Below are 18,306 nucleotides of genomic sequence, written 5' to 3'. Positions count from 1 at the left end.
TTTAGAGGTCAACCCCTCTACATTAATTTTGTTTTAAAAAATAATTAAAAAACCTCTCTCTCTCTCTCTCTCTTTCTAATTCCTCCGCCCTCTCCTCTTCGAGCCCGCCTCCCCAAACCCTCTCCCCCTCTTCGTGCCACCCTCTCTAATTCCTCCGCCTTCTCCTCTTCGATCCCGCCTCCCCAAACCCTCTCCTCTTCTTCGTGCCACCCTCAAACCACGGCCCCACGATAACCCTCTCAGAACCCTCATCCCCTCGGCGGCCGCTGCAGCTGCTCTCGCCCTCGTTGCCCTTCTCCGCAGCCCTCTCAAGCTAGCCCTCGCCGCCACCCCCATCTCTTAGTCCGAGGCCCTCCCGGAATCCCTCACCGATGATGAGAAAGTCTGCGCACTCAAAGACGACCTCACCTCTGATCCAGACGACATCAAGGTGCTCTGATCGCTACTTGAGCTCAAAGTGAAGACCAATCTACTCCCCGCGCTATCGCCATCATCGACTGCCTCATTGCTCTGGAACCTGACGACAAGGACCTCCCCCTCATCAGTCTCTTCTCTCTTTTCCTCCCCCTTCTTCTTACTCTTCCATAGATGTTTAGATCCCTGTTCATTGGTAGTCTACTACAAATCACTCTCTGATATGCACTTTTTTCTATCGAGATATCAATGCTCTTGAAGTGAACACTCCTGGAACAATGCATAATCTGTTGAACTACATTAACAAATTATTAACAATGGAGTTTGTGGGCAATGTTCTCTTTGATGCATACATCAGTTACAATTGATTTGTGAGGAAATGTTTTCTGAGTCCATAATCTATCCACATTATTGTCATTTGTGCTCTATTTTCTATTGAATCATGAAATTCTCTCTTTTGCAGAAATTATAGTTCTGAGTTAAATATAATAGGTTTCTTTTGGGGGTGTCAATATTAAGCTTATATTTAACCTTCACACACACACACACAGTATACCGCATTGAAACTGTTATTGTTCCAATGATTATTGAACTCAAGCCTCTTGCTTTTTTGTGAAGTATCATGATGATTGGTATGCCTGATTCTCACTTTCCATGTGCTAAACTTTATAACTTTTTGTGGTACTCTCGTTGACAGCGCCTGACCATCTCTATCTTCTGAATTTTCTATTGGGTAGTTTGTACAGAATAGTTTCTAAGCCTTCTTTTCTTTTTCCATGGCTGATATATTAATCTTTATTTCATGAATTATCATTTTGTAATTGTATGATTTATTTTTAGTTTGATGAGGAGAATAAAGAGGTACAACTTCTGGCTGATGATTTAATGTGGATAGGCTTTGGTTGAGACTCGAGTAGTATTAATATAAGACTAAACAATGACATATATATATGAGTTCTGTTCTATGATAAGGTAACTCTTTGATTTTATATTTCTCTACTCTAAAGGATAGCACAAGTGTATTTTATTTACTTGATGATGTTGAAATAAAATAAAAGTTTGCTTTGGTACAAAGTTCGAGTTTGACCTAACACTGAAGTTGTAAAATACCAGCAAGTTACTGATTACATTATTCTTTTTAACTTCTATAAAGTGCATGGCTACTTCTGGATGCAATTGGGAATATTGATCATTGAATAGTAGCTAAGCTAATAACATCTTTCTCCTCCATCAGTTATACTTCTTGATATCTTTATCTGGTTTTCCTAGTCTGGCTTCTCCATTCCAACTACTATTTCTTACATTACATTTGGCTGAATGTATCCTCTTATAAAGCAGAAAAGCTACAGGTGTAGTAGCCTCCCCACGGAATGTGACTCCAGAGAAGTCAAAAGGCCACGGAATGTTATGACCAAATAAGAAAAACTGTTAAAGGATGGTTCAATAAGTTGTTGTCAATGGTAAGTACTGTTGCAATATGTAGTTTAAGCACCTAAAGCATAAATACTCGTTGTTGGTATATCTTATTATCCAAAAAGATTCTACCTGAGTTCTGTTAGTACAACTTGTTTTTGAGGATTTAAAAACTGCTTTGTAAAAAGCTCGGTCGGTATAAAATTTATCAATGCTCTTGCCATTTTTTTTTTTTAAAGTCAGATCTCATCAATAGAGTTGGATGCCATAAAACTTATAAGTTATGAAAAATTATCTTCATAAGAAGGTATATGATGTATGATTAAATGCCAATATTGTTCTTGTTTATAAATCTCTATTTCTCTGTGAAATGATTGAAAACTTGATGATAAATTTAGAAAGGGTATAATCCCAAAACTTGATGACAAATTTAGAAAGGGGATAAACCCAAAATGATTGAAAATGTTTATTTGAAAATTAGGCTACATTATTCTATATCTCTGTGAAATTCTATTCTTCATTCAGAAAGAAAACTTCTGTTTGTTGCTATATTATTTGCATTTATTTGTTTTGTTTTCCCTTTTAGTGTGTTCTCTGAATCATATTTTAGTTTGCAATTTCTCATTTTGTTTGTGTTGGATATAATTGAAGTTGTAGATGTATCTTAAAAACACACAGTTCAAGGATTAGAATAAGCATGCCGTAGTCTTTAGGGTTATGTATGTGATCCCTCTGTATTCTATGGTTGCTATATCATATGCATACGCTGATTCTTCTTGTGTGCTTGTTTTTATTCATTTTGTCACTAATCATTTTGATAAACATGTGTCAAGTGTGTTTAATTTGGTTGAAATTAATGTCACTATATCATGTGATTAATTCAGTTGATTTTATTATGAAATTTGACTTCTTAAATTGAGAATTCAGTTTAGTTGCTGAACTTACTGTAAGTGCCAAGATAGAGGTACTTTTGTTGCCAAACACTCTACCAATCATTGTTTCCCATCTTCCATTGTGATGATGCCTGCATTATTTCATATTTTATGAAAAAGTTTAGTGCTAATGTGATTCATCTAAATCATTGATCTTAAATAAAATTTAGTGGATATGTATGTGCATACCTTGCAACACCCCTGTATTTTGAGACACCTCTTGAGAAGCCACTGCCCTTCCTGCTAACAAAGCAATTAATTTCTTCAATAAAAATGGTTTCATTCTTTTAATGAAAAAATTTTAAGGAAGTATATAGAGTTCATTAGGGACTAGAATCTAATACCTTCTTAATGGGGCTAAGTACTCCTCTCTAGTCACACTTTGCATTATTTCCAACTCTTTCTCATAATTAGATAATTGAGATTATATTGTGAATATTTATATTTCATTTTCAAGATATTAAAAACCGATTTAAAAAAAAATAGAAACTTGCTGGGAAGTTTGCGAAGGTTGTAGGTGCCCAGTACTTTAGTGCAGCAAGATCATAAGCTCTTGCTGCTGATTCTTCTTCATCATAAGCACCAAGATAAACTTAAAAATAAAAAATAAAAAAAACAGTGAATTTGATTATATATATACAATAAAGTGTAATTAATTAGTACCTTGTTTTCCCTTCTTTTGTGTTGCATTCCAAGAACCTTTGTCCCAGAGGTGTGTTTCAAACCTACCTGTCCATCTATGTCTGCAAAAAACAAATTCAATTCCCATTTTATTCAAAATTTAGCAAATAAATTCTTTGTCTTCTATTTGTCTTCTTTTTTTATCAAATTCCCATGCAAATTTGATTCCCACATGGCTCACATTCCCATGAACCATGAGAACGAGAAACCTTCCGAGTCCACTTACAGGCAAATGCAACAGAAAATAAAGTTACCATTATAATTCATCATTTTAGAATTCATTCCACTAGTTCAAATATTCTTTACCATTATATTCCAACCTTAGATATTTCACTAAAATGACAAAATTCCCTTGCCTTCCTATAATGACCAAACAACTCAAATGCATTTATCTTTTACCCATGAAAGTTACCAATTTTATGTGTTTTATTATCATTGAAAAATTGTATACAAGGGTATTTAGATAATTCAAACAAGTTACTGTAACACATCGATCATAGTGATCCCTGTATTTCACATTCCCAAGAATGTGTATCCATGTTACGCCACCACATTCCAAGAACCAAATGAGCCTTGTTGTATATAATCTGAATGATACCTTCCACTAATTCCTTCTCTTGTATTTTTGCAGTTATTACCTGATATGGAAATCAACCTCCTTGCTCAAGTCATGAGCCTTGTTCAATAACAGCTCAATCTCCTGCCTTCCGGACAAATTAGCCAGGGCAGAGCTGCTGGAAGAAATGGTAACTAACTAACATTGAGAAATTGATATCGGATTGAACCACAGCTGAATTTATAAACGTACTTTTGTCTGGCAGCTGTAGTTCTGCTTGCAGTTTTTCTCAATGTAGATCCTTTGGTAATGTAGATGAATTTGTTCATATGATCTGCTTCAACAGATGATGATGCTTTCATTTCTTGTCTTCTTCCACCAGTGTGTCATGGAATAAGAATAATTACTTTGAAATGAAACTGCAGACGTCTGGCTTCTTCTGCAGGTGGTGATGAGTCAAGAGTCGTGCATGGGCACCTACAAAGGATACTAGAACTGCAAAACTACATTAATAAGCATAGCAAATATGATTTATGTGTGGGTAAGTTGAACTGAATACATTGATTATTGGCGTTTCATTAAACTGACTTCAGTGTACAAAGATGCAGATCCTTGATTGATGATGCTGATTTGGTAAACTGAAGCCACTTTTAAAAGATAGAAAATGAATGTGCTTATTATTCTTTATTGCTCTACAACTGGTAAATAGAAATGTATTCTTGTTTCTAAATGCTAGCAGAAATAGTAATTATGATGAGTTGACTAGATGCTACCGTGTGCTTTGAAACTTGCTTTTAATTAATTTGATTACAATAAACTTTCCCATTATGCAGAGCATGGAACTTAAGATGATTGTAGAGTACATTATCGCAGATGGACAAGTTTGAGTATTTGTTGCAAGTAAGTGAGCGTGGTAAGTCTCTTCTGTTATTTTCTTCCATAAATTGGCAGGCATGTGATCTGAGAAAGGTTGGCAAAGCTTTTTCAGGTTTTCATTTATTAGCCAACACATCACATTATTTGATTCAAGGGGTAATTGATTGACTCATCAGCTTCTATTTAATGGCATGCATATTTAAGCAGGAAAAGCTAGAAATGTTAAACAAGTTGCGTATCCACTGTTGCAGTCACACTCATGATCAAAAGCCCCTGTTTTTCTGCAGTAACCTCCTCCAGAGGTACTCCACAAACATGAATTAGAGAATGATATTGTTGCTAAACAAATAAACCCCACATTGTTGCTGCTATCAATACCCCACATTGTTCCAAAAAAAAAAAAAATGAGAATGATAATGTTCATTTTTTTTTTAACTAATTATGATATGCTTGATTATCAAAATAGATTACTAGTTGTTTTTTGTTCTCAAGTTTCTCTGCTTGTTTGTTGGTTGATTATTGTATTTGGTATTCATATGACGGCCAAAATGTGATCTTTGTGCTCTTATTTGTTGTTGGTCTTCATTGTCAAGTTTCTATTGCAGCCAAAATATTATCTTTGAACTTGTTGAAATGTGTTCTTGATTTTAACTCTTTTTGTTTGCCAACATGGTTTTCTGATTTGGTATTGTTAATGGTAGTGAAAATGTAATCTTTTGTGCTTTGATAAATTGTTAATTCTTCAGTGTCAAGTTCCCATTCCAGTGGAAATATTATCTTTGAACTTGTTGATATGTGTTCTTGTTTTTTACTTTTTCTTTATCTTGTCAACTTGGTTTTTTGATTTGGTATTGTTATTGCAGTCGGAATGTAATCTTTGAACTGATTGATTTGTGGTCGTATGTTGTTCTTATTGATTCCCTAATGTTCTTAGCTTCCAAAGCCTGTCAATTGAACATTATTTATTGGCAACCATTTAACTTCTTGTTACTGGCTTTCATGATGAAGCAATGATCAGAAACAAGTAGCTATTCTGAATTTGTTGCCTGGAATAAGTAAGCATCATTTTGCATAAATTTTGCAGAGTAGGATGATTGGGATGATGATGATGTGAATGATGACTTCTTATTGCGGTTGAAGAATGAGCTTGATAGCAACTTTGAGAAGAAATAGACTGGAGTAATGGAGCCTGAGAACTGATGAATCAATTGGCTGTCTTCTTAGCAATTCTCTCTTAAAGATTAGTTATTGTGCCAAACTAAGCAGTTCTTTTTATGTAAACCAGAATCTATAACATGTTTTAGGTTTCTAATCAAGAGATTCCAAACCCTTGGGCTATGGCTTAATATAGCTTATTTATCAAAGAGTTCAGAGTTCGTATTTTATTTTCCTTTTTAAGCATGTGGGTTGAATTAGTAGTTTATTTTATCAAAAAAACCCGAATTTATGTGTATTTTACTATTTTATTTTGTAAAATAAAAATAAAATGTGAGTTTTAAATTGGTTAAAAGCATGTTTTTAATTGATTAAATAATATTTATTCAATTAAAAACTAATTATTAGGTATGCTTTTGAGGGGGTTATAACCGTCTCTAAAACACTAATTAGAAATTTTAATTAGAAATTTAAAATTTTAATTGTAGAGGCGGTTATAACCGCCTCTAAAAGTATGAATGTTGGTAAAACTTTATTAATCGTAGAGGCGGTTATAACTGCCTCTAAAACTATAGCTAGAGTTTTAAAATTTTAATTGTAGAGGCGGTTATAACCGCTTCTAAAACTATATAAATTAGGTCTAGGTAAAATATCTTTTGAGGCGGTTATAACTGCCTCTAAAAATTGCTTATTTACCTATTAATTTACCCCCAACGGTTGTATCAAACCGGTTCTAAACTCTAGAGCCGGCTTAATACGAGCCGGTTTAGAGGCGGGTGAAAAATTCACCGCTAAAGCTATAGAGGCGGTTTTAACCGCCTCTATAGGTCTTGAAAATCGCCTCTACAACTATTTTTTTAGTGTAGTGTAAGTGTATAACCTTCAAAATTACAAAATACCTATTAGATATAGCTTACCAAAACAATCAATATCCCAGGAAGCAACCAATGTATTAAAGAACACTAAGATTTACGTGGAAAACCCTTACGGGAAAAACCATGGGTGGCGGTGAGGCAATTAATCCACTATTGAGATGAAGCAATACAAGATGGAAGCCAACAAAAATGGGGAGGCTCCAAATCCTCAATCTCTCTCACAAAAAGATAGATATGAAGCACTCAATTTAACTCCATCTTCGTCTCCCAATCTCTAGCTCTGGCTTAATAAAAACATTATTCAGAAAGCCCCCGAAATTGCTAAATATTACAAATAGCCCATTTTCCATCCTACTATATATATATATATATATATATATATATATATATATATATAGAAAAGAAAATAAAGTGAAAGAGAAGCCGAATATCACACAAATTACCCACATATACCAAACAATTTGGTACGCATGGTGAAAACTATGGCAATTTCTGTGCCAAACAAGAATATTTGGCACATTTTTTGGTACACGCTTTAGATATTTTGTGCCAAAATCACGTGTTTATCATAGTTTTGGGCATACCATGCAAAATATTATACCAAACAAATAAATAGTGGTTGGCATGATTTTAGGCATACCATGGCAAATTAAAAGTCATGTCTTTGGCCAAACAAATAAATAGTACTCTCTCCGTTCTTTTTTATATGCCGTGGTTAACCGTATCTCACGTACCAAGAAATTTAATTATTTCATAAAATTTTATAAAAAATTAGTTACTTTTCCAAAATTACACATAATTTATATCTACACATCTCTCTCTCATATTTAATTTCAAGAAAAGAATTGAATAGAGTGTTAAGGGTAATTTTGGAAAAAAAATAATAAATGCTTCTTGATGTTAGAAAATAACAGATAAAAAGAAACATGGATTTGTGACATATAAAAAGAGCGGAGGGAGTATTTAGCACAATTTTGGATATACCGTGCCAAATTGCATGCCAACAAAAAACAATACTGTTTGGCACGATATTTAATACAGTTATGGGCTCATTACGCTAAATTTTGTGCCAACTAAAAATTAATACCCCCTCCGTTCCTTTTAGTTGTCACATTTAACTAATTCACATCGATTAAGAAAAATTAGTTAAAATTAGTTGATTACCTATATTTTATAAAAAAATCTATTACTTTTCAAAACTACCCCTATTTAAAATCCCACTAGCAGAAAATATAATTTAATGCTTAGTTGATTTTAATTTATTGAAAATTGTACAAGTACATTAAATGAAAGGGTAAATTTGGAAAAAAATATTTAATGCTGCACAAAGTTTCTAATGTGATAAGTAAAAAGGAACAGAGAAGAGCTCCAAAATGTGACAACTAAAAAGGAACGGAGGGAGTATATTGTTGTTTGTACTCCCTCCATTCCTAAATACATGTCGTTTTAAGAAAAAATTTTATTACAAAATAGTTGTCACTTTACAATATCAAGGCAATTTTTTTTTTTCCAATTTTACCCATTCAATTTCCTAAGTTATATAAATGAAAAGAGTAATATTTATAGTCCTTAGAAAAATACATAGTTTCAAGAGAGGGATAGTTTAGTAATTTGATTGTATCTTATGTTAAAATTTAGATAATTTAATGCTATCCTTAATTCTTGTACATCATTCTTAAACGACATGTATTTAGGAATAGAGGGAGTATTTGTCAATATTTTAGGCATAGTTTGTTATTGGAATAAAAATTGTGCTAAATTGTGTGCCAAATATTGTGCCAAATTTAGCACCGTTAATAATTCTGTATCAAAATCCATTGTAAATTTGGCACGGAATTGATTCTAAGCCAAAGCTATAGTGTCAAAATACAGTTTTCCTTATAGTGATTGAGAAATAGTGCCTTGCTATATATAGCTAAAATTAATCTTGGAGGACAGAAGGTTAGATGGGAAAGCCCAATATTAAACCTCAAAACACCCATCAACTGATTTAACTCATTGAAGAAAGAATTATGTGCATTGCATCATGACCCATTTTTATTTCTTGTTGTTGATTTTTCAATATTTGTTTTTTTATTGAATAAAGTGGATAAACCACGAATTTATTAGAGAAAAAGAAAGCAAAGTACAAAAGGAAAACAGAAACAGTAAACATAAGAACGAAGGAAAATATTGAAGTTCTCACCATAGATGAGGAAAACAGTAAACATAAAGAACTAAGAAAGCAGATAGGGAGGAACTGAAGCCAGCGAAGTCAGCCATCTAGAGACACAGGCTTACTCAGGCAGGGGAGAATCGAATTACTCCTGAGTCAAGTTTGACGCCAAATCGCCTGTGGAGTCTATGGATCTGGAGCTCAGGAAGTTTAAGGAGCGCTTGATCTTCTAAGTAACCTTTGCAGCTTCCTATTGATGGTAAACCAAGTTTGCAGAAATCCAAGAAAGAGTCATATTAACAGTCTTAAATATAATTGAAGATCGGGATGCGCAGGTTTGGTTAAAGATACGGTTGTTGCGTTCCAACCATACATTCCAGAGGATGGCTCTAGAACAGATATCCCAAAGGTTTCTTGAAGTAGGGATTAAAGAAGGTATCCATTTGGTCCAAATATTTGCAACTGAGGTCGGAAGTGAGTCAGATGTAGATAAAACTTATAATAAGACCAAATGCGAAGTGAAAGGTGCAGTGTAAGAATAGGTGATCTACTGATTCTGTGTTATTGTGATAAAGAATACATGTGTCAGTGGCGTTAGGATTACAGCCTTTTTTGAACAAATTTTCAAGGGTAAGAATTTTGTTATCCCAGGCAAGCCAACAGAAAAGAGTGATTTTGCTTGGGGATTTGGTTTTCCAGAATTTGGAATAGAGTTGGCTTCGAAGACCTCCATCTATTAAAAAATTGTAAAAAGATTTAACAGAGAAGGTTCCATTTTTTTCAAAAGGCCAAGAGTAGAAGTCTTCAAAATCATTGGTACAAGCAGGTAAAGAATTGAGAATTGTACCAAAATCGTTAATTGAAGCAGAACTAAATGGGTTACCCTTGGGAGTTAAGAGTAAGTATAAGTTGTTTTAGAGTGATCCAGGGATGAGGGCAGTCCAAAAAGAGATAAGGCCAACGATTTAAGGGGGATTGGCCCTCCAGTCATCTGTCATGCCAGAATAAAGTATTTTCTCCATTTCCAATAACTTTGATTAAGCAGGAACGGAATGAGTGTAGAATGGTATTAATTCCCGCCCAAAAGATAGATTTATTTCTTGGTGGTTGTAAGAATAGAAAACTAGGGAAATCACTATTGGTATAGTTGGCTTTGATGATCTTGAACCAGCAGGAGTCCGGTGTGGTAATGAATTTCCACCACCATTTTCCTAGTAAAGCTTTGTTGAACTCCTGCAAATCAAGGATTCCCCAGCCACCCATGCTTTGTGGGCGACAAATTCTCTTCCAAACGATTAACCTAATCCCTTTAGTACCTAGGTCAGGACCTTTCCAAAGGAAGTCTCTTCTGATTTTGTCAATCTCATGAATGACCCAGGCAGGTAGTTTGAAGACTGACATCCAGTATACTAGAATTGAAGATAAAACGGAGTTGATAAAGGTTAAACGACTCCCCAACGAAAGGTAGATAGCTTTCCAGGGTGTGAGCCTTGTGCGAACAGAATCAACTAACTTAGTCCGGTCAGACCTTCTGGGTCGTCTACCAGAAAGGGGGACTCCCAGGTATGTGACGGGAAGACAATCCCGACTGCAATTAAGTATTCTCGCCGAAGAGGAAGTCTATTGGTAACCGAAATTGGTGGAGTATAAGCAACTTTTGGAATAGTTGATTGAGAGACCTGAGTAGCCTTCAAATAAATAAAGAATTAATTTGATAATTTTAAGGTCTTCCTGTCCACCAGCTGAGAAAATGATAAGATCATCATCGTATTGCAAATGACTAATGTTATTTGATTGGTCAAGATGAACTCCAATCAGGACTTTGGAATAGATGGCATGGTTGAACATGGCGCTAAGAGCATCAGCTGCTAAGAATTGAGATAATCAGGAATTAATATTTGTTTTTATATTTGGATGGATTGAGATAATTTTCACTTTATTCCCCAGTATGCTTTCCGATCTTAATTAGGGGTGTATTCGAGCCGAGCCGAGCCGAGCTTTGATGTGGTCAAGCTCGGCTCGTGACTAAAAAGATGAGCTCGAGCTCGGCTCGTGGCTCGAATCGAGCTTTAAATATTGTTTGAGCTCGGCTCGTTTGAGGAATTATTGAACTCGAGCTCGGCTCAAGCTCGACTCGAGAAAGCTTGTTTATTAGTTCATTCAAGCTCGAGTTCATTTAACTGCTCGTTTAGAAGCTCGTTTGAGCTCGTGTTCGCTAAATGCTCGTTTAGAAGCTCGTTTATGAAGCTCGTTTGAAAAGCTCGTTTATAAAGCTCGTTTATGAAGAATAGAACCTATATGTTCACAAATAATATACTTATGCATTTTTTACATCAAAATAAAACATCAATTGCAAATTTGCAATAAATAAACTAAAAATATGAAATGACAAATTCAAATACAATCTTGAGATAAAACAACAACATAAAATCCAATACAAGTAATTCATTCATAATGAAATAACAAGCATTTTGTCCATAATCACTTAAATAACAAAGCATAAGAACACTTGAGCCTTTCTTCTAAGCAAACTCATCATCCTCCCAACAAACTCACAAGTCTAAGCATCTTGACAAAAGCATAATTACCTAAAAAAAAGAAGAAGATAAAATAGTGTTAATCACAAATAGAAAATGTAAAATTCAAAACAAAATGTAGTACTCATACCGATATTGATTACTAATTGTCTTCTTGTCAAAGATGCCTTCATTTTAAAAGAAATTCAAGGACTTCCTTGTTCTCCTACAAAATGTAAAAAATATTAAAAATGGTCTTACATATAATTAACTTAAAAAAATAGAAAACATAAATTATTTTTACTTACCTTTTCTTTTCTTTGGATCCCATAATAAGCTCTCAACCAATCTCCACTACACATCAATGCTTCAACCGTAGCCGGTGCTAATGAAGCATGATGCGACTCAATAACTCTTTTGGCCGTACTAAAAGCCGACTCAGAAGGTACTGTGGTTATTGGTATGGATAGAACATCACAAGCCATCTTTGACAAAACCCGAAACTTCAAATAATTAGCTTTCCACCACTCCAAGACATCAAATGGAGGATCAATGCTCTCATTGTGTATGTGAACACCTTCTTCCAAGTACACATCTAATTCTGACTTTATCAATTGAAAAGAACCCACATTTCTAATGAAATTATCAAATTCAGCCCTTCCTCTTGATCTACCAACACTAGCACTGGATGAAGAAGAAGTTGTAGGAGCAGAAAGTTGACTTTGAGTATCCATGTCACTCTTGGCCTTGAAAGCTGCCACATACTCATTATAAAGCTTGTAAAGTGATGATCGAACAAAACTCATTTTATTTGGAACATCATCCACTGAATAGAAAAAAGGGAAAGCCCACTCAACTAAAGTCATCTTATTCCTTGGATCTAAAATAGCTGCAATTGATATCAACAAATTATTGTCCCCCCAATATTTATCAAACTTTCTAATCATTCTTGCTGCCATTTGTCTCATAAAATCATTATCCCCTTCCACATGTTTAGACAAAGCTTTCTTTACAGTTGTGAGTTCAAGGAGAAACAAATTTGAAGTAGGATACTCACAACCTGAAATAACATTTGTAACATAATGAAATTCTTCAAGAAATGTGCAAACCGTTTGGACTTTACTCCAATCTTCTTCGGATGGCAAGTAATGGTAGTTTGAATCTCTTAGTTGATATCTAGGAAAGACATCCTTCAAATCTAGAGCGGCTTGAAGCATGTAATATGTAGCATTCCATCTTGTGCAAACATCAAGACAAGCTTTTTATTTGACAGATTTAATTGCTTAGTAATGGCACTAAACATAGTAAGACGAGACATACTTTTACTAATATGCTTCACACTTGCACGCACATTGCAAACTATATCACCAATTTCACCAAGCCCATATTGAACCAGGATATTTAAAATATGTGCACAACACCTCACATGAAATAATTTCCCATCAAGAACAAGTGCATTCTGATTGTTCAAATTCAGATTAGCTTTCAACAAATTCACAGCAACATCATTATAACTTGCATTATCAACTGAGACGCTCATCAACTTTTTCTCAAGACCCCAATCAGCTATGCATCTTGCTAACTCATCACAAACAGCAACACCAGTGTGTGGAGGGACAATAGAACGAAAGCATAACAAACGTTTTTGCAATTTCCAATCATAATCCACAAAATGACAAGTGACAACCATATACTCTACATCTTGCACCGTAGATGTCCACAAATCAGTAGTGATACTAACTCGATCAACTTCTTTCAACAATGAAGTTACTCTTTTTTTCTCAATGTCATAAGCAGATATACAGTCTTTTTTTGACAGGCCTCTACTTATTCTTTCCCAATTAGGGCTAACAGTTCTCATAAAATGATTAAAAACTTCATTCTCAACAAATGAAAATGTTAAATCATGCACTAAAACCATATGAGCATAAACTTGCCGCACCTTTGCTTGGTCATATTTCCAGGTTTGAATTGCATTCACACTTTCAGATTTTGCCAAATTTGTTGAGAAAGTCAGCTGCCTTTGTCCCTTCAATGCTAATTGTCGTCTCACACACACCTTCAAATGGCGGATAAACTGAGTTGTTGCTCCAGACTTCAATAGGCCAAGTTGATGCCTACAATAAATACATTCTGCCTTTTTTGTTCCATCCGAGAGAGTAACTTCTTTGAATTCATCCCAAACTTTGGAGGTCTTCTTTCTTTTCTTGGCTGCAAATGGATTCTCTTCTACTTCATCATCTTCAACATCGATGGGAGATTCATTAACTTCAACATTGTTAGCCTCATTAACAGCATTATCAAAATTTCCCACACTTCCAATGGGACTAACATTAGCAGATGATTCATCAATTGATGCGGGGAGTAGACGTTCGCATCCGAAAATAAAATTAGAGATGAAAAAGAGAGATGAAAGAAGAAGAGAATGAAGAAGGTAGACTTACCTTTTCTGTTTTTTCGGAATGAGAAGCTCGTTGGGATGAAGGTTGGCCGATGATGAAGAACGCAAGAGCAGGTCGTGGGTGGGTGGGTGGTGGACTGGTGTGGCGGCATAGGTTGAAAGGGTTGATGAAAGAAAAGAAAGATGCTAGGGTTTGGTTTGTTCTGATTTTGTTTTTTGGTTTTTTGTAAAAAAAAATTAAAAATTCCATTATGGGCTTGGGCCATAATGGAATACATCATTTAAATATATAATTATTATTATTATTATCATTATTGTTGTTGTTGTTGTTGTTGTTGTTATTATTATTATTATGTATGGGATATCCTTAATTTTATTTTTTTGACGAAGTTGACAAACATCACAAACTTCACATATTCAATACGTTAGCCATATCTTATTTAAATAATCTTTAATACATCAATGATCAGTATGTAGGTACAATATATGATGTAATACTTTAAATTGAAAAACCAAATAATAAACAAAAATTTAAATAACTAAGCACTAACTCTGAATAATAAGCAGGAATAACAAAATAATACATAAAACACTTAAATAACTATACGCCAACTTATTAGAATAACAAGTAGTATTGACCAAACAATACATAGAAAGTTGGAAACTTAAATAATTAAGCCAAATAACTTTAAATTATGCTTTTATTTATCATTTGCCATTTACGTTTAAAGTATTACATCATATATTGTACATACTTATTATTTTAAGTTGTTACTCATCATTGTATGTTTATACATATTGTTATATGATATAAACCGAAATCTTATTAATTAAATATTACAATTTACAAGTATGTGAGCCAAGTAATAATATTGATGATAATAATAATAAGAATAAGAATAAGAATCATAATCATAATCATAATCATAATCATAATGAAGATGCCAATAATGACATAGTCACATATACACTAATACACCTTAATATACATGTATATAATAATAATAATAATAATAATAATAATAATAATAATAATAATAATAACAACAACAACATATGTGATATACATGTATATATATTAATATATATATACGAGCTCACAAACGAGCTTATAAACGAGCTTGCTCACAAGCTTTGTTCACGAGTTTTGTTCACGAGCTTTGTTCACGAGCTTGTTCGTGAGCTGTGTTCACGAGCTGTGTTCGTGAGCTATGTTCATGAGCCAAAACGAGCCGAGCTTTTGACTGCTCAAGCTTGACTCGTTTATTAATCGAGCTTGAGAATCAAGTTCAAACTTGGCTCGTTTACAATACGAGCCGAACATGAACGAGCCCTTACCGAGCCGAACACCGAGCCGCTCACGAACAGCTCGGCTCAAATACACCCATAATCTTAATTTCACATAAAGTCAAGAGAATGAACATATGAGAATGAGTTGTACTCTTTTTTTTATTATTATTATTTATAAGTTGACTCCATAATTTTAAATTGAAAGCCCAATATTAAACCTCAAAACACCCATCATCTGATGTAACTTATAGAAAAAAGAATTATGTGCATTACATCAGGACCCATTTTTATTTCTTGTTGTTGATTTTTTTCAATATTTGTTTTTATATTTGGATGGATTGAGATAATTTTCACTCTATTCCTCAGCATGCTTTCCGATCTTAATTTCACATAAAGTCATGAGAATGAACATATGCAAATGAGTTGAACTCTGTTTTTTTTTTTTTTTTAATAAGTTGACTTCATAATTTTAAATTGAAAGCCCAATATTAAACCTCAAAACACCCATCATCTGATTTAACTCATAGAAAAAAGAATTATGTGCATTACATCATGATCCATTTTTGTTTCTTCTTGTTGATTTTTCAATATTCAACGTCCACTAACACAATTATTTAGACTTGACTCATTAAAAGAGGAGCTGTTGGGGATGAATTCAGCTTCACATGTCGTTCCATGGTAATTTACTAGATAGACTAATAATTAGTAATGACTTTTGGAACATTTCTTAAGGGGTGTGAGAAGGGAATTATTCGGAGTTGTAATTCTACATAGTTAATTTAAGTCAAGTCCATCCACTATTTCCAAAAAGAAAAAGCAATTTAAGTCAGCATAGAAATTTCAATTTTCAAGTGAATGATTTCAAATTTGGGCAACTGAAACATTCACTTTTGAATTATGAATTATGAATTATGAATTATGAATTGAGTAATCATGCTCAGCCATTAATTTATGTTAAGAAAGGATTAGTGTCCTTGACTGGGATAGTATTTAGTGTACTTTCCCTTGATAAATCATAAATTCTATTAAAAATTTTAAATTAATTGTTTACCTTTTTTTAAAATTAAGTTAATTAAATTATATAATTTTTTTTAATATGTGCATATCTTTGTTCATTATTTTGTTCTAGTGTGTGCATATATATATATATATATATATATATATATATATATATATTGTTCATAAATGGTTGCTTTTTCAAATTTCTAAATGTTTTCAATTATTTAATATTTTTGTCTACATGTTTTTTTAAACCACATTCATTATCTTTGGTTGCATGAGAATGTGTGATGGATGTTTGGTAATTGTTTAAATAAATAAAAGAAGGAAGCCATCGAAACTAAACACATGAGTAAACAAAGAGTGTTTAAGGATATGCACACAATGTTGATTTATTCTATTAATTCATTTTTTTTATAAAAATTAATTATATATGTTATTTATATTTTTAAAATATAAATATTAATGATTTTTTTTATTAATTAAAATAGAAAATTTAGGTTTAAAATGTTTAATTTTAATTAAGACAAAATGAGATTTTATACAAAATTTCCGTAAAACTAATTTTAAATATATATATATAGAGAGAGAGAGAGAGAAAGAGATGATTAGTTTTCTACCAACATTCTTAAATTTGGAATCTACGGACCTTCATCTGAACACAATAGTATCACTATTCTAATGGGAGCTAAAACAAAACTTAGTTAAACTAAAACAAAATCGAAGAATATCATACCAACATGTTGAGTAGAGGTATACTTGTTGGTTACTGTTATTAACACTATTCATCCACCTATGTCTCCCTATCTCTCTTCCTCAATATCTCTTATAACTTTTTAAACTATGGGGATGTTACTATGAATGTCCCAAAGGATGTTTGCTCAAATATATATATATATATACTCTAATTATTATTTTATATGCATTAAAAAGATAATAACTCTTTATTTTGCCAAGTGAGAGATTGAAAAATCAATTTACTCTCACAACATCGACTGAGATGAATGCTTTGTCCATCTCATCAAAATATATATACTCTAATTTGGAGACCAAACACAATGTAACAATTATTTAATAGACTATTATTAGTATATGCTTTTTTTTTAATTATTGCCTCACATAGCAGGGTGAGGTATTGGGAGTTCTTTGAAAGTGTGTGTATATATATATATTACATATATAAAAATCTAAATTTAAAATTACTTGCTTAAACAATCTTAATATCTACGACTTGGCCTATCCACTATTGGTAAAGTTATCAGTCCTTCCAAGTGGAGAAAATATTTTCATACTTTACATGCAATTAAATTTTTTACTAGTCTGTTTGGCTGCAAAATAAAAAAATATGGCACAATTTTATTATGTAAGAAGTGCAAGTCATTAGCATATTTTATTCTTCCAGAATGAGTATTTGGTTAACAAAATAAAAAAATTACGGAGATCAGCTGGTCGGTGACCGGACCGATGGTGGACTGGTGGCCGGTCACCGGAGGCCTGCCAACCGATGGCCAGACCACCGGTGGACTGGTGGCCAGTCACCGGAGACCAGTCGGTAGGTGACCGAATCACAGGAGGCCGCCCAGACCATCGGTGGACTACCGATATGTCATCGGAGGCTGGACCCCCGATGGACCGTTGGCCAGTCACCGTAGGCCGGCCGGATTACCAGTGGACCGGTGGCTGGTGATTGGATCAAAAAAGAGAGAGACTTTTTACAATGAAAAATATTCTACGGTTAGTGGAACATTTTTTTTATGCCATAATTTTATACTCTAAAATAAATACCAAACAATCAATATGGCATAATTCTAAAAAAATATCAAATTATGGAATATTGTATAAATTATGTCATAATTTTGGCCTATCCAAACAATTCCGAATAAATTTTTTATCTTCCATTGCAATTATGGACACGGAAGATTAAACATAATGCTCAAACTTGGGAGTTATTTTATTATTATTATTTTTTGTTGGGTCCTTTAAATCTCATTTTATGGTTATGATAGATGATTTTTTTTAAGTTTATTTTCTTCTAAACTACAC

At 33.4% G+C, this 18,306-nt stretch overlaps 1 protein-coding gene and 1 long non-coding RNA gene across 6 annotated transcripts; one reads left to right on the top strand and one right to left on the bottom strand.

Moving 5' to 3' along the window:
* The first annotated feature begins 81 nt into the window (after positions 1 to 81).
* Positions 82 to 6,257, top strand: LOC120261323. Of its 5 annotated transcripts, none has more exons than XR_005536590.1 (5): positions 82 to 1,874; positions 4,072 to 4,186; positions 4,442 to 4,537; positions 4,830 to 5,174; positions 5,957 to 6,257. It is a non-coding gene; the product is annotated as an uncharacterized LOC120261323 (long non-coding RNA). The 5 variants fall into 5 exon arrangements; XR_005536592.1 differs by having other exon boundaries at positions 4,605 to 5,174; XR_005536593.1 differs by having other exon boundaries at positions 4,442 to 4,909; positions 5,080 to 5,174.
* Positions 6,258 to 9,182: 2,925 nt separating this feature from the next.
* On the bottom strand, positions 9,183 to 17,851 carry LOC120261608 (zinc finger BED domain-containing protein RICESLEEPER 3-like). Its single transcript, XM_039269556.1, has 6 exons — positions 17,751 to 17,851; positions 12,894 to 13,888; positions 11,882 to 12,633; positions 10,586 to 10,745; positions 10,374 to 10,466; positions 9,183 to 9,307 (listed from the first exon to the last, which is right to left on the bottom strand). Exons 1-6 carry the CDS (start codon positions 17,849 to 17,851, stop codon positions 9,183 to 9,185), a joined length of 2,226 nt encoding a protein of 741 aa, XP_039125490.1.
* Positions 17,852 to 18,306: the final 455 nt, after the last annotated feature.

The sequence above is a fragment of the Dioscorea cayenensis genome, chromosome 5 (genome assembly GCF_009730915.1).
Source record: "Dioscorea cayenensis subsp. rotundata cultivar TDr96_F1 chromosome 5, TDr96_F1_v2_PseudoChromosome.rev07_lg8_w22 25.fasta, whole genome shotgun sequence".
NCBI classification, from domain to species: domain Eukaryota; kingdom Viridiplantae; phylum Streptophyta; class Magnoliopsida; order Dioscoreales; family Dioscoreaceae; genus Dioscorea; species Dioscorea cayenensis.
This window is presented reverse-complemented; position numbering and strand designations above follow the sequence as displayed.